This window comes from Saccopteryx bilineata, chromosome 1 (assembly GCF_036850765.1).
Source record: "Saccopteryx bilineata isolate mSacBil1 chromosome 1, mSacBil1_pri_phased_curated, whole genome shotgun sequence".
NCBI classification, from domain to species: Eukaryota; Metazoa; Chordata; class Mammalia; order Chiroptera; family Emballonuridae; genus Saccopteryx; species Saccopteryx bilineata.
In genome coordinates, this window is record NC_089490.1 from 312,558,225 (window position 1) to 312,574,347 (window position 16,123).

Here is a 16,123-nt window from a genome sequence, read left to right on the forward strand (position 1 = left end):
TATTTGTTGAAAACAAAACCCATACCTGGCATATGTTGCACACATAGGGAATATTGATTAAATACCCCTTCATTGATCTACTAATTTGTTATTTAAACACAGTAAGCCAAGTGTTTTTCCAGCCTAGCTGTTAACTGAGATCTCTGCATTTTTAGACTGAGAGAAATTTCAACATTTGCAACTTTGAGACAAACTCATTTAGATGGCTGCTGTTTGTTTCCTTTGTTCTAGTTTAGTGAGATGTGCTACTTCATGTAGGTAGGAACTGCACTCTGTGGTGAGTTCTCTGTCCAGCAGTTCTAACCTTTGTGTTTGCATTTCCTTGGCTTGATAGTGAACTACTAAGAACATAGAAATAATTTGATCAGTGCTTTGTGAGCATATTCCTAAATAAAGAGTTTACATGTTCTTCAAATTTTCAGTGATTTTTTTTTAAAAAGGGGAAGTAAAATGTATGAATTTTCTCTAGGAAGCTGAATTTTTGCTATTTAAAAACAGCACATGATTTTATATGAAAGTAGGCAAATTTGAGAATTTACTTATATGCTACATATTTTAGAGCTCTGAAGATGAGTGGGTTGAGGCGGTTCCATCCCCGCCTCCTGGCAAGGAAAAGGCCTGGAAACTGAAAGGTGAAAGGTCAGAAAAAGAAGAGGACAACCAAGCTATTCGGGTAAGCCACCTGCTTTTAAACAAGGAAGTGTGAACTTATAAGACTATTTGAATGTTAAATGGAAGGTGATTATAATTTCTTAAGTAGAAAAATTAGTTCTTGAAAATAATGTATTTTTATGAATAATTTTGGCAGTGATGCTGTTTGCTGAGCCTTTAGTCTTCCCTTCTGTGAGAAAGAAAGTGCTTTTTCCTGTTGTAGTCCTTACCTAGAAGGTTTCCTACCTCTGGCTATTGATATAGAAGTGGCTTTTCCCCCTTAGGTACTTGAAACCTTGAAACCTTTATCTGACCTGTCTGCAGAGAGTAGAGGGAAGTAGTACTTTAAGAACTTGAAACCTGGCCCTGGCCGGTTGGCTCAGTGGTAGAGCGTCGGCCTGGCGTGCAGAAGTCCCGGGTTCGATTCCCGGCCAGGGCACACAGGAGAAGTGCCCATCTGCTTCTCCACCCCTCCCTCCCTCCTTCCTCTCTGTCTCTCTCTTCCCCTCCCACAGCAAGGCTCCATTGGAGCAAAGATGGCCCGGGCGCTGGGGATGGCTCCTTGGCCTCTGCCCCAGGCGCTAGAGTGGCTCTGGTCGCAACAGAGCGACGCCCCAGAGGGGCAGAGCGTCGCCATTCCGGGTGGATCCGGGTCGGGAGCATGCGGGAGTCTGTCTGACTGTCTCTCCCCGTTTCCAGCTTCAGAAAAATACAAAAAAAAAAAAAAAGCAAAAAAACAAAAAAGAACTTGAAACCTTGATGGTACCTTTATCGGACCTTTCTACAGTGACTAGAGTCTAATCAGTTTTCCTTTCCTTCTCTTGATGTCAAAATTTTCGTAACAATACTTATAGTTGGATAGTTCACAGGTATTGGGCTGTAGTTCATTTGCCTAAGGAAGAACGCCATTGATACACTATTAGCCACAGGGAAGAAAGAAAGGTGAAAAGGAACTGATGATTGGGTGTCTGTTTTGTGTTAGTGTCTGGTCTGGATGCCTTAAACCTGTTTTCTTGTTTATGTCTTAAAACAGTCCTGAGAGGTAGGGATTTTATTCCATTTTACAGGTGAGAGAATAAGGCGTAGCGAGAATAAGAAACTTGGCTTCAAGTTAGACGGTCATGTAGGATGTAACCCAGGTTTGACTGCCTCCAGAGTACCTACCCTTAACTATTAAGTGTTTATGGTTAAGTTTTAATTTAGATCAAAATTATTTTTCTTAACAGAGGGATGAGTGGATGACTGTTGATTTTATGTCGGTAAAAACTGTGTCATCCTCATCACTCAAAGCTGAAAAGGGAGCTATAAAGAAGATAGAGCAAGAGAAAGCCCAAGCACTTGAACAGGTAAGATGTTTTAAGTACTGTACTTTAACTTCCTAATTTGCCTTAATGAGCTGAAAGACATTTATACAAATGCAGTTTTACTTGTAAGATAAAAAAAAAATAAGTGGGAACAACTATAAAATTTAAGTTCTTTTAAAATAAGTGTCCTGTAGAAAGTCAGTTTAAAGGTAAACTAGATTTATAAATTTATACAGTTGAGTGATAACTGAGTTTGGTTTATAGCTTGGAGCCATAAGGGTTTAGAGCTTGGATTGTGCTACTTGTGAGTTCTGAAATCTTTAAGGGGAGAATTTATTTTAAAGTTCTTGAGTTGGTAGTGCCTGTAAGCGCTTGACAGACGTAAAATACCAGTCCTTTCTGGAGTATCACTGACAATTTACAAATACGTTTCCCATAACCTAAAATCAAAGTACGTGAAAATACAAGGGTAGTCCGTGAAAAGGAGTCATCTGAAAACAGTAAGTTGCAGAATCACACCCATAAAACCTTAATCTGTTGAGATACTGAATAGTTTTATACAGTAATAGGTTTAGAAAATATTAATAAAAGATTACTTAGAAGACAGATTTGAGAAGGAGCCTGTAAGAATTTATAGAAATGAAAATTATTACAGTTGAAATTAGAAAGTCAGTATATGGGTAAAGGACAGATTGAATACAGCCGAAAAAATAAGTAAAAAAGAATTTACATTTGGTGCAGCATAGAGAGACTAATAAAGAAAAAATAAGAAAGAGTGATCATGAGCCCTATGATCAATGTTGTTTCTGTTTTTTTCCCCCTTTAATTTAATTTTTAATTCTGAAGATCTAACTAACTGTGTGGTTAACTAACTGTATTGGCTATCCATATGGAACATTGGAAGCTAGGGGTTTTTTAAATATCTTGACCAAGTTCTATAAAATGTCTTTGTTTCTGAGTTAGACCTGAAGGGGTTGGGACTCACTGTACTAAAAGAAGAGGGGAAAGTACAATAGGAGGATATCAGTGGATAGTGGAGCAAGAAAGGGGAGTCACGGAAGTCTGAAGTTGTTTTTCCCCAGTGCCAGTCCAAACCTGCTTCTAAAATAGTGCTCTGCTGTTGTGGGCACTGACAGTCCACGTTGTTGGTCTTTGTTGGCTTGTGGTCTTATGTTTTGCCAATATTTAGGCCTGTTCTCCATGTGAAATAGAACATAGTAAACTCTTGAATATCTTTAATAGATTGAAATAGTGATTAGTTTTTCTTAGAAATAGTTTTTATAAAACTGCTTTCACTTTCCTAAGAATCATACTTTCATTGTGTTTATTGTATCAGCTTTCCAGCTTTGATATTCAGGCTTTCTAAATTAATGTATCTTTTCTTACAAATTGTTATATAAATTTCTTTGATTTAATTACATCAGCATCTATTTATGTACTCATTTGCTATGTGGTTTTGTCTTCTGCAGCTGCATCCTCTCTTTCATTCCTGTTGCTACTGCTCTAGGTGGAATCCACGTATTAGATGTGCCTATGTCTTCCCTCCCTGAGCCTCATTTATCTCATCTATACTGGAGTTGAGTTAATATGTGTAGTGAACTGAAGACAGTCTCTGGAACTAAGAACTGTTTAGGGTTAAATATTATAGTTCAAGCCCTTGTTTGCTCTTGATTGGGCAATTACAATAACCTCTGTTAATTTTTTTCCAAGTACCGTTTTGATCTGGGTATCCTGTTAAGAAGTCTTTTGTTCTCTGTGTCATTGCCATTTCCACTGTTCCCCTCTAGGGGAAGAAGCCCTGCTGGTGGTATTTCATGCTGCCTTCTTTTCTCATGCTGTCCTTGAGGATATGGAGTCAGTGGTCTGTTTTGAATTTGGAAAGAATAATCTGGGCATGTTGCTGAGCCCTGCCTTTCCTGCTTCTGGAGCAGGAGGCCTGCAGAGATCACGGGGTGAGGGAATGGGGTGAGAGGGGTTTGGTTCCGTGCTGTCCACGCCTGGGACAGTTGGCCTTCCTGTTGGGGCTGAGGTTCTAGGCTTATTTGACTTTCACTGAAAGAAAATTCTCTTCCAGTTTATCCTTCATCAGAAATAAAGGTAATTTGTCTTCTCTCCTGTACTTTTTATTGTATTTAACTTGTTCAGGGCTGGGATTAAAAAAAAAAAAGTGCTGCATTTATTGTTCTCCTATAAAGGCCCCCCCCCCCAAAAAAAAAAGCTGTCTGTAATTAAGAGTCCAAACAACTTAGATTGGACTCTCTTAGGTCACTGTACCTCAACCAAACTAGGTTAATTACTTTTCTTCTTATTTCTCTGTAAATTTCTGTCTCGGTTTTTGTTCATCTGGTTCTTTCTGAGTGAATTCCCTCTCTCTCCCTATGTCTGCATTCTGTTTATCCTTCCAAGCCTGACTTGGTAACTGCTGTGAAATTCTTCCTATTTTCTTGGACTGATAGAAATTTCTTCTTTACGTTTCCATAGCACTTTATTTGCTCCTTTCCTGTGTAGTACTTGCACTTTTCTGTAAAGTACTGTAATTTAATAGTTTTCTCTGTTTCCCTTAGGAGACTATAGCTTTCTGAGAAACTGTTTTGTTTATATTTCTATCCTCCCTTAGCAGCTGGTGTAGAACTCTGCAATAGTAAGAACTTGTTTCTTTTTTGTACATTTGAAGTAGAACAATTGTTAATCCTTCCCCCACGATTTTACCTTGTTGCTTCCTAAATCCCTGGGTTTAGTTCTGAAGTTCAGAATCTATCGTAGTTTTTTATTGTTGCTTCGGTAAGAATGCAGATTGTTGTGTGTAGAAGTAAATCATTGAGACTGGTGACTGAGACTAGCGAACGTCCTGATATCTGCACAGCAGTTTGAGTGCGTTGGTCTTTGCATGTCATCATATTCTTAACATTGATAATTATTTAGTTTCATAAAAAAATGGCCCTGTTGTAGAACTAGATGTTAATTCTTGTAATGAGAGTAGGAATAAAGTGAAGATAATGGAAAGAAGTCTAAAATGATGGCTCTTAACTAAAGTTTTGGTGTGAACCATGTTGGTTTTTTATGTCTCTTCTTGATTTTGAGGATATCATTTATTTGGTGTTCTCTATTGTTTTTCAAAATGTGGATCGTGAAATTAATATGTTGCAATCAACATTTCATAATATAACATGTCAGCATGTATTGCATGTAATAGGATAATTTTGTTTCCTTAGTTTAGGAGACAGGCATACTTTGGGTCAAGGTCACAAAAATGTTTGAAAATCGATGCTCGCCCTGGCCGGTTGGCTCAGTGGTAGAGCGTCGGCCTGGTGTGCAGGAGTCTCAGGTTCGATTCCTGGCCAGGGCACACAGGAGAAGCGCCCATCTGCTTCTCCACCCCTCCCCCTCTCCTTCCTCTCTGTCTCTCTCTTCCCCTCCCACAGTCGAGGCTCCATTGGAGCAAAGATGGCCAGGGCGTTGGGGATGGCTCTGTGGCCTCTGCCTCAGGCGCTAGGATGGCTCTGGAGGCAACAGAGCGACGCCCCACAGGGGCAGAGCATCACCCCCTGGTGGGTGTGCCGGGTGGATCCCGGTCCGGCGCATGTGGGAGTCTGTCTGACTGCCTCCCCATTTCCAGCTTTGGAAAAATGCAAAAAAAAAACAACAAAAAAAAGAAAATCGATGCTCAAGGTTGTATCTGTGTCCTCTGGCGCTTCTAATACCCACATTGTGCTATAAGTTGTAGACCTATAGCATATACGTATAAACCCAGTCTGTAGTGTTAAGGAGATGGATGCCAACTTTTCAGTCTTCTTTTATAAGCAGGAGATCACCCCAGCCCAGTCCTTGGCTTTGTGTGGGGAGACTGACTTCATTCTCCTGTTTCAGCAGAAGTGCTTTTTGTGTTTATCTTGTATAGATTTAACTAAGGACTATCACTTTCTAAAGCTTGCACTTAGAGCCCAGTAAAGCCTGTGGCTTCAGTTCTGTTTACTGCTTTCCATTTCTGTTCTTTTCTGGGCCACAGAATTGTTTGTCTTGCTTTGAACTGAAGTATGTTTTACATTTTGTATATCTTTTCTGTTTGTCCTGAATAGGGAGGTGGTGATGATTGGCACCTTAACGAGCCATTTTGACTGGCAGGTCTGAGGGCGTTTTAGAGATTGATTCATGTTGATATATTTTATTTGTTTTATTCCTTTTAATCACTGTATAGTCTTTCATTGTCTATGACCTACTGCAAATACCCATTCCTTTTGGGTTGCTGTGGACATTTACATTGTTTTGTTGTTTTTCACAAACTGCTGAACGAAGGTCCTTATATACAGGGTGGGGTTTTACAGTTGTGAGGACGTGAAACACAGTTTTTTCTTATATTATTATTTATTCATTAATTATTGTATTTTCAATTTGAACAACTGTAAACCTACTTTTACCCACACTGTATTTTTTTCTCATGCACATGTGTGCAAATTTCTCCATGGTGTATATCTAGAAATGAAATTGCTATGTTATAATATATGCAGTTATCTTTTACAAATAACTTGCAAAGAGAGTATAACAGTTTATACTGCCAAAGAATGTATGTTCTTTTATCATACTATCTGTATTGTGAAACTTTAAAATTTTTGTCATGGAAACTAATAGGTGGGTGGTAATATTTTATTGTTTTTAATATGCATCAGTCTGATGACTACAAAAGAGCTTTTTATGTTTTTTGGTCATTCAGATTTCTTATACTGCTTGTGTATGTTTTTTGCTTATTTTTATTGAGTTTCTTTTTCTTACTGATTTGTAGCAGTTCTTTATATAGTCTTCCTTTTTCATTTGTGTGTTTTCAGACAGAACAGTTGTCCTCTTTGGAATGTAATTCCACCTTTTCATTCTGTCAAGTGTCTGATGTGTCTCTGAGTGTCTAGACTCTAGACAAGACCACTGGAAGAGATTCTTTGATTGTAGATACTGTGAGATTTTGTAGTAGAGGTGACAGTCTCTCTTTGCTGCAAAAGAAATCAAATCCTTATGGTTTTGCATATCCTTCTAAGTTAACCTTTAACTTTAATTTTGTCCTTTGAAGATTCTGTACTATTTTTTGTCAGTTCATGGATACATTTTAAAAGCCATTAAAAATAATTTTATCCACCATTTTTCTTTTTGATAGTTGATCATGTTACTGGAAACTAACATTTAACTCTTTCCATTCTCCATCTAATTGCTTTAATTAATGTTAATAATTCTAGCATTTTCTGACCTCTTAAAGTCAAGTTAGGAACCTCTACTATGTGGTTGCACAGCAACCCTTTACCTTTGTAGCCCTTACCTATATTGATGTTGCTAATTGCCTCTCCTCTTTCTCTAGATCATAGTTTCTTTAATGGCAAGGACTGTGCCTGACTTATTCATTTCAGCCCCAGTGCCCAGAATAGTGTGTGGAACACAGGAGGCACTTAAATTGTGACTAGGCTACCGTCATCTCTTTCCTGGTTTTGGCTGCCATCTTTGGACTGGATTCCAGCCTCTAATCTTGTTCTTCATACTCTCCTGTCCTCTGAAACGCATTTGCTCTTTGTGTAATATATATTAGGCAGTCTCTTTCATGGCTCACTGGTGCCCTAGCTAAAACCTTAACAGCAGTTTAAAATGGTTAATGTGGCCTAGTTCTCGATTATTGTACACCCTAATCTCTTAACCACTGTTTGCTTATGCTTCTATATTTTAGTCATCCTGGATTAGATTAAGTTCCCTGAAAGTGTTATATTTTCATTTTTCCCTAGTGTTTTATGAGTATGCTGTTGTTCTTTTTACCAGGAGCATCTCTGTGCCTCCTCTCGACAAAAGAAAATTTGGCTAATTTCTGCTTATTCTTAGATCTAAGACTGCACGTCTTACTTACTAGGATGTCTTTGATCCTTCATTGTGAGAGGAGTTTGAATTCTGTGTGGTGTTAGCACTCTGTACTTTTATTGCAAAGCATTTGCCCATTACTTGTTTGTTGTCTCTAATCCTATCTTAGAAGCCAGCAGGGGTGGAGTCAGGCATATTGACTGTTAGACCTTCTGTATCTAGCACAGTTCTGATTCATAGTAGGCATTTGATGGAAGTGTTGGATGAATATTACTTTAGACATTATTTCCTGAAAGTTGCAGAAGAGTGTGTCTTATGAATGTTTTAAATCTTTGTCCCAGGTTACAACTGTTAACTGATTCTCAGATACGTTATTTATTAATACATTTTCTGGTGAAATTATTTTAGAATATTGACCTCTGAGAATGTTTTGTTCTAGTCCAGACTGCTGGAAAGAGAATTGAATCCGTACTGGAAGGATGGCGGGACAGGTCTCCCACCAGAAGAGTATAATATGTCATCAGTTACTAAAGGTATCTCTATATTTGTGTTGTAGCCACACAAACATTTCTTATAACTTGGTATTCCTGAGGCAGTGATCTGAATTTGTTGGTAGATTGGAAAATGTTTTATGAATTTCAAAAATGCTTAATAATCCAAATCAGATTTTGAGATGCAGTAAATCTAAATTTTATCACTGGTTATTTTAATATTTCTGCTTGATGCTGTGATTTTGATCAAGTCCGTAATTATCTGTTTGTGTCTATATTTGCAAAATAACTCTTAAGTGTATTGATTCTGTGATGTGAAATTTTTATGGTTTCATATTATGAGAATCTGGGTATTATCACTAAACATTCAGTTTACATATGCTAAGCAATGATAAAATGTTGTTTGCAGTCTTTTTGATGCCTTATTTACATTATTAGTAATTGGGAAGATGATATATTTTGGAGCAGACTGATTTTATTTTTTTACTTACTATTGATTTTATATTTGAGTTTTTGTTTTGAATGGATTAATACAAAGTATAATTCTGTGAGGAAATAATGCTTTGGTTTGTTACATTCTATAACAAAACATAAGAGTATTAAGTCTGTGGAATTTCATGATGATAATATATTAATACAGACATTAAAGACATCATTTCATATATTCAGAAATTCCTACTTTTCCAGCATTTATAAAATTTGTATTGATCGTAAGATAGTGCTGTTATTTTCCATCAGATAGAAACAAATATTTAAGTGTCACATAATTGTACTTGATACCATCATTGAAAAGAATACTTATTTGCCAATTACGTGTTGCTTTGACAACTCTACTGCAAGTGCATTTACCTACAGTTAACCCAGTATAAGATAATACTGTTGTAAATCATGATGTTATTTTTTTCATTACTAATATATCAGAATATTTTCTTGCTTTGTATACATAGTTTATTTTTATTTTGGCCAGTGAAAAATTTTTTTGTATTTTATGTAGAAATGTCTCTGGAGCTACCTTACAGGTTTATTTTGTAAAAAAGTAATTTTTCTTTAGTAGTTTACCAAATTTGTTAGTAATTCTAACATTTTCTTTGCCTTTCAACATGGGTAGAATGTTCCATGTACACTGGAGAAAAATGTATACTCTGATGTTCTAGGATGAAATGTCCTATAGATTTCTATTATGTCCATTTATTCTAGTGTTTCATTTAAAGCCGATATTTCTTTATTGATTATCTGTTTGGATGAATGGTCTTGAACCGTCAGCAGTGTATTGAGATCTCCAGGTATGATTGTGTTTTTGTCTGTTTCTAGTTTTAGATCAGTTAGTAGATACATGTCTTATATACTTTGGTGCTCCCTGGTTTGGTGCATTTATATTAAGAAGTGTTATGTCTTCTGGATACAATGGATACAATGTCCCCTTTATCATTATGAAATGACCATCTTTGTCTCTGGTTACCTTTTTTGTCTTGTATTCAGCACTGTCAGATATGGGTATGGCTACACCTGCTTTTCTTTGGATATTATTTTCTTGGAGAATCGTTTTTCAACCTTTCACTTTGAATCTACAGTGGTGCCTCGTCTATCAAGGGGTTTAGGTTTCAGGACCACCCCCCCCCCCCCCCCCCCGCGATAGGTGAAAATTTGCCAAGTAGTGACCTTATATTTATTTTTATTATTTATATATATTTTAAGGCTTTATTTCAATTTAATACTTTTAATATGTTTTAATTAATATATTTAAAATTTTTTATATTTTTAGACTAGAAAATGCTTGTTTTACCGCAAAATAATTAAAATAATAAATATATAAAGATACGTATATACCGCAAAATTCTGTGATATAGCGAAAAACTCGCAATACAAAATTAGATATATACAATTTAAAAATCCCCGATACAGTGAGACCATGAAAAGTAACCGCAGTATGGCGAGAGATGACTGTATTTTTGTCCTTGTAGCTTACATGTGTTTCTTGAAAGCAGCATACAGTTGGGTTTTACTTTTTGATCCAATCTGCTACTCTGTGTCTCTTTATTGGTGAGTTCAATTCATTTACATTTAGTGTGATTATTGACACTTGAGGATTTCTTATAGCAATTTTATGTTTCTTTCTGATAGCTCTGTGTCTTGTTTGGTTCCCTCCTTTGTTTTTCTGTCAGTTGTTTTTGTTGCATGATATTCCATACTTCCTCTGTATTTTCTCTCTTTTTTTTTTTTTTTTTTTTTACAGTGACAGAGAGAGTCGGAGAGAGGAATAGAAAGGGACAGACAGGAACGGAGAGAGATGAGAAGCATCAATCATCAGTTTTCCATTGTGACACCTTAGTTGTTCATTGATTGCTTTCTCATATGTGCCTCGACCACGGGCCTTCAGCAGACCGAGTAACCCCTTGCTTGAGCCAGTGACCTAGGGCTCAAGCTGGTGAACTTTGCTCAAACCAGATGAGCCCGCGCTCAAGGGGGCGACCTCGGGTTCTCGAACCTGGGTCCTCCGTATCTCAGTCTGACGCTCTATCCACTGTGCCACTGCTCAGTCAGGTTGTATTTTCTTTTTTTAAACTATATGTTTCAGTAGTGACTTATTCAGGGGTCATTACCATTAGGTTATTAAAAGAAAAATTTTCATATTTACAAAAGTCCATTACATTGTGATTGCTTCTGCACTCCACCCTCTTTTGCTACTGCTCATCTTTGTCTTCTCCCCTTTTATGTTATTGTCACAGATTATCCTTGTTTTTATTGTGGTCTTGTTGGAGCTTTTACTTGTAGTTTTGTTTTATTCTTTGTATCTGGTTGGATAACCTTCTTTAGTATTTGCTGAAATGGGGGTTTTCTGGTGATAAATTCTCTCAGCTTCTCTATGTCTATAAATGTTTTTATTTCTCCTTTGTATTTGAAGGATAGCTTTGATGGATATAGTATTTTGCCTGGTAATTCCTCTCTTTCAGTACTTTAAATGTTGGAGTCCATTCTCTTCTAGCTTGTAGAGTTTCTGCTGAGAAATCTAATGATAAGCTAATGGGCCCTCTTTTATATGTTATATTCTTCTTTTTCTTGACTGCCTTGAGGATTCTTTGTCATTGATTTGTGATAATTTCATTACAATGTGCCTTGGAGTAAGTCTGTTTGGGTTGAGGTAACTTGGTGTTGTTTGCTCTTGGATTTGAGGCTCTTTTTAAAAAAAAATTTTGTTTTTGTTTTTGTATTTTTCTTAAGTGAGGAGCGGGGAGACAGAGAGACAGACTCCCACATGCACCTGACTGGGATCAACCCAGCAAGCCCACTAGGGGGCGATGCTCTGCCCATCTGGGGCTGTTGCTGTGTTGTAACTGGAGCCATTTTAGTGCCTGAGGTTAGGCCATGGTGACATCTTCAGTGCCTGGGCCAACTTGCCCCAGTGGAGACTTGACTGCTGGAGGAGAAGAGAGAGAAAGAAAGGAGAGGGGGAATGGTGGAGAAGCAGATGGTCGCTTCTCCTGTGTGCCCTGACCCCAGGAATTGAACCCAGGACATCCACACGCCAGGCAGATGCTCTACTCTAACTCTTTCTACAGGCTTTGGAAGTTCTTGATTATTTATTTGAATATGTTCTCCATTCCTTTTCCCCCTCTCTTCTTCTTCTGCTATTTCCATTATTCTTATTCTTATATTGCTCTTTCTGATGGAGTCAGACAATTCTTGTATGGCTTTCTTATTTTTTAAAATTCGTGACTGTCTCTTTCTTTCTGTGGTATCTCTAGTTGCTTGTCTTCAGTGTCACTGATTCTCTCCTCTGTATGGCCTGTTCTGTTAGCTAGCTTGCTATCTCATTTTTCAGTTTGTGTATTAAATTCTTTATTTCTGTTTGGTTCATTTTTATAGTTTCAATTTCTTTGATGAAGTACTCTTTTTGTTCATTAATTTGTTTTTTGAGCTTACTAAATTGCCTTTCAGTGTTTTCTTGTATCTTATTGAATATTTTTAGTACTTCAATTTTGAATTCTCTGTTAGTTAGCTCCAAAGTTTCCATGTAATGGAGATTTTTCATCAGCTATCTGAGCTACATCTCTGTCTTGTGTATCCATGATAATTGATTTCTTTTTTCCTTGATGGCATTTGAGAGTGGTATTGTTAATCACACTAACAAGAGATGAGTAAAAAAATAATAAAAATGATAATTGAAAAAATACAGTGAAAAAATGAAAATTTATAAATAACGATGAATAGAACAAGAACTACTGATAACAAGGAGCAGGAATTGAGTAAAAATGAAAAAAGAGAAAGAGGAAAAACTGAAATAAAAAACAAAACACCATAAAAAAGTATGAGTAAAAAATATAATAATTTGAAGAAAAATAAAGTTCATATGAAGGGAAAAAGAAAAAAAGGAAGAAGAAAAGGGAAGAGAGAATAAAGGTAGTAAAAGAGAACGTATCAGAAATAAAACCCTCACGAAAAATAAAAAAAGACTGTAATAGCTAAGGATAATGAAGTTCAAATGGGAAAAAGAGAAAGAAGGAAAAGGAAAGAGGAAAAAATGAGAAAAAGCAAAAATTTATTTTTTTCAGTTTTGAGAGGCTACTTTTTCTTTTTTCCAGAAGGTGGCACTGTACCACAAGTTTTGCGTCTGTGAGATTCTTTGGTGGAACTCTGCTGAGACATTGTTGTAATGATGTAGGCAGGGCCACAGTTGTGTTGGTGGGTGGGGCTTGTTGTTAGGGCTTTCCAGTTTTATGGCTCTAGCAATGGCAGGCTCAGGCCTCTGGGGGCTTTTCTCCACCTCCCAACAGTCCAGGCTATTGAAAGTGGGGTACCTCCACCTCTCACAGGAGAAAGCAGCCAGGAGAGTCAGCTGTGGGGCATCTGCCACTGCCACTCTTCACACAGCAAGGGGAGCAATGCAGGACCTGGGAAGCTGTGGGGCCACACCCTGGTGCTCCCTCCTATACCATTGAAAATGCAGCCTGTGGGCAGGGCAGGGGCTGTGCGATGTGAGCCGATGGCACTGCGGGCACAAATCGCAGGTCACTCGTGCCTCAGCGCTGCGTGGTCTTATGTCCACGGCCTTATTGTGCACAGATCCAAGGAGTCCTGCAGGCTGTGCATGCACCCAGTGTGCCGTGATCACAAGTGGAGCCCAGTTATGGGGGCAGACCTTGGGAACTGGCTGTGTTCCAGCTCTGGATTGCATGCCTGTCTTAATTCAGCTCCTTACCCTTTGCTGCTCAGTCTCTCCACTTCTCCCGGCTCTGAAACAAAACCCATGCTAAACTTGCCTCCCTCCCTCAGATCTGTGAGGAAAGAGAAAAACTCAATCCTCTGGCTCCAGAGTCCTCCTGTTGCAGAAACAAAAGACCCTCAGACAATGTTCTGGAGGAAGAGGATTTATTAGCCTGCAGAGCAGTGTGGCCTTCTAGGCATCACAACATGAGCTCTCTGAAGTTAGCTTTTCTGAGTCTTATATACCTTTATAGCTTTAGCTTTCACATGAAATGGGCCTGATTTGACTTCTTTGACTGCAGACCTATGTGACTTTGACTTCTTTGTCCTGACATGACCCTCTCCGGGAGGGGAGGGGGTAAGAGAGGGTGTTAGAAACTTTTGTCCTTGACTATTCACAAATTCCATTTTCCTTGCTTGTGTTGCAAGTTATTTCAGGAAGCTGATAGAGGGGCTTCACAGCTGTGGTTTGTTACTTTTTTCAGACTCAGTCAGTCAGCACTTCAAGCCCTTTCTCCTTCATTCCCCCCCTCGAGACTCCAGAAGCCTTTCATACTGGAGTCTCACTTTCTTCATCCAGACTCTGAAGGAGAGCTTGGTAGTGGTGAGTAAAATACATGTGTGCCGCAGCTCGTAGTTGTACTTTGTGGTTTCTATCATGTTCTTTAGCCTGCTTACTAATAGCGGCAACAAACATGGGCTTATTAAGCAAATCCCTAGGAGTAGTAAGACGACTACTATCCGGGTTTTGAACCCCCTATAAAGCTGAGAACCATCCCCTAAAAGGGCTGTCAGGGTTCTATCTATACCATTCTTGCACTGGTACATGTGCTAATTTTGTTATCTTTTTTCTGATATCCTCAACTACCTGCCCCTGCTTATCTATTTGTAGGCAACAATTAGTAAAATTAAACTTCCCGCACACTCCCACTTTTGCAGCCAACAGAAAGTCTAATGCCAACCTGTTTTGGTAGATGGCATTTCGCATTTGGGTTTGTTGGTGCACAAGGAGGTCAGGGCCCTCCCTGTTTCATTGGTCACATCTTCCAAGGGGGCTGCCCCATAAGACTGGATACCCAGGAGCACTGAAGGCCCTTGTTTTGTGTTGTTCTGATGGCAGGCTGGGCAATGCAGGCTGACTTTCTTGGCCAGAGTTGCTAGGAGAGGGATGTAGAAATGTTTCCCTAGCAGCTTTTCTCTCTTTTCTTGTCCTAAATGAGTGGCTGTGTGCAGAGCCAGGACTACTGCTGGTCCTAAAAGGTGGATGACTACTATTTTACCATCTGGCAATTGCATCCAGATGTCCTTTAGTTCTTTTGCCCCTTCTTTTTTTATCCACCTTCTCTCCCTTTCTGAATATTTGGATGCAAGGTTCGAGGCCCATGGGATGAGAAGGGGTTATTGTGGCCTTGTGATAGGGCAGAGTAGAGGCCCTCTGTTTCAGCTTCTGCTCTAGCATTTCCATGGGCTTCTATTGTTTTCTCCTTCTGATGCCCTCAGCAGTGAATTACTGCTACTTGTTTTGGCTTCCAAACTGCTTCCATCAGCTGGAGGATTTCTCCTGGATATTTAAGAATCTTTTGCTTCTGCAGCCAGGAGCCCTCTTTCCTTGTATATTGCCTCATGTACTTGGAGAGTAAGAAGGCAAAACGGGAGTCAGTAAAGATGTTTGTTCTTTTCCCTTCACTGAGCTCTGAGGCTTGAGTCAGGGCAATTAGTTCTCCTTGTTGGGTGGAGGTGCCTTGGGCTAGAGGCTGTGCCTCTACACTGTCTGTCAGAGTTACTACTGAAACCCTGCCTGCCCCTCTCCCCTTGAGTTGATGGAGCTGCTTCCGTCTACATATTGCTCTAGTCTGGGTCTCTTATGGGCTAATCTTGTTAACAAGTCCGGCTGGCTTGAATACACTACATAGATCAGGCACCTCCTTGCAATTGTGCTGTGGCTCTCCTCCTTGCACCGGGAGTAGCGTGGCTGAATTTAAAGTGGTACACACCTCTATTACCAGTCTTGGGTTTTCACCTAGTAAGATCTAGTATTTAGTGAGGCGGGCATTGGCATTTATCAGAGTTACTACGGCATGTGGCACCTGCACCTTTAGTTCTTGTCCCAAAGTTAATTTGTCTGCTTCTTGTACTAACAGCTGTGGCTGCCATTGCTCTTAAACATAGGGCCAGTCTTTAGCAACCCCATCTAATCTTTTGGAAAGGTAGGCAACTGGGCAAGGCCATGACCCTAGATCCTGGGTCAACACACCTACCACTTATTGCTTCTTTCAGAGACCTACAGTACAAAGGGTTTTGCTAGATAGGGAAGGCCTAGTGCTGGGGCAGCCTATAATTCCTTTTTGAAAGTGTGAAAAAGCACAGTGTGAAAAAAGGAACCCCCTGCTCCATGGGTTCCTTTTCAACCCCCTTTGTGACCTCGTAGAGGGGTTTTGCCAGCACTGCAAAGTTGGGGATCCACAAACGGCAGAATCCTACTGCAGCCAGGAACTCTCTGACCTGTCTCCTAGTGATTGGGACCAGGATGTTTTGAATAACTTACTTCTGCTGTGCCCCAGCCTCTTCTCTCCCTGCTGGAGAATGAATCCCAGGTACTTTACTTGCCTCTGACAGATCTGGGCCTTTTTCTTGGAGACCTATATCCATTTT

At 39.1% G+C, this 16,123-nt stretch overlaps 1 protein-coding gene across 1 annotated transcript in view; it reads left to right on the forward strand.

Moving 5' to 3' along the window:
- Positions 1-16,123, forward strand: part of CWF19L2 (CWF19 like cell cycle control factor 2) — a 120,992-nt gene that overhangs the window by 8,306 nt on the left and 96,563 nt on the right. The window contains exons 4-6 of the mRNA XM_066247570.1: positions 560-673; positions 1,878-1,997; positions 8,218-8,311. Of these exons, the coding sequence (XP_066103667.1) occupies positions 560-673; positions 1,878-1,997; positions 8,218-8,311 (328 nt within the window). The remainder of the gene's footprint in view (positions 1-559; positions 674-1,877; positions 1,998-8,217; positions 8,312-16,123) is intronic.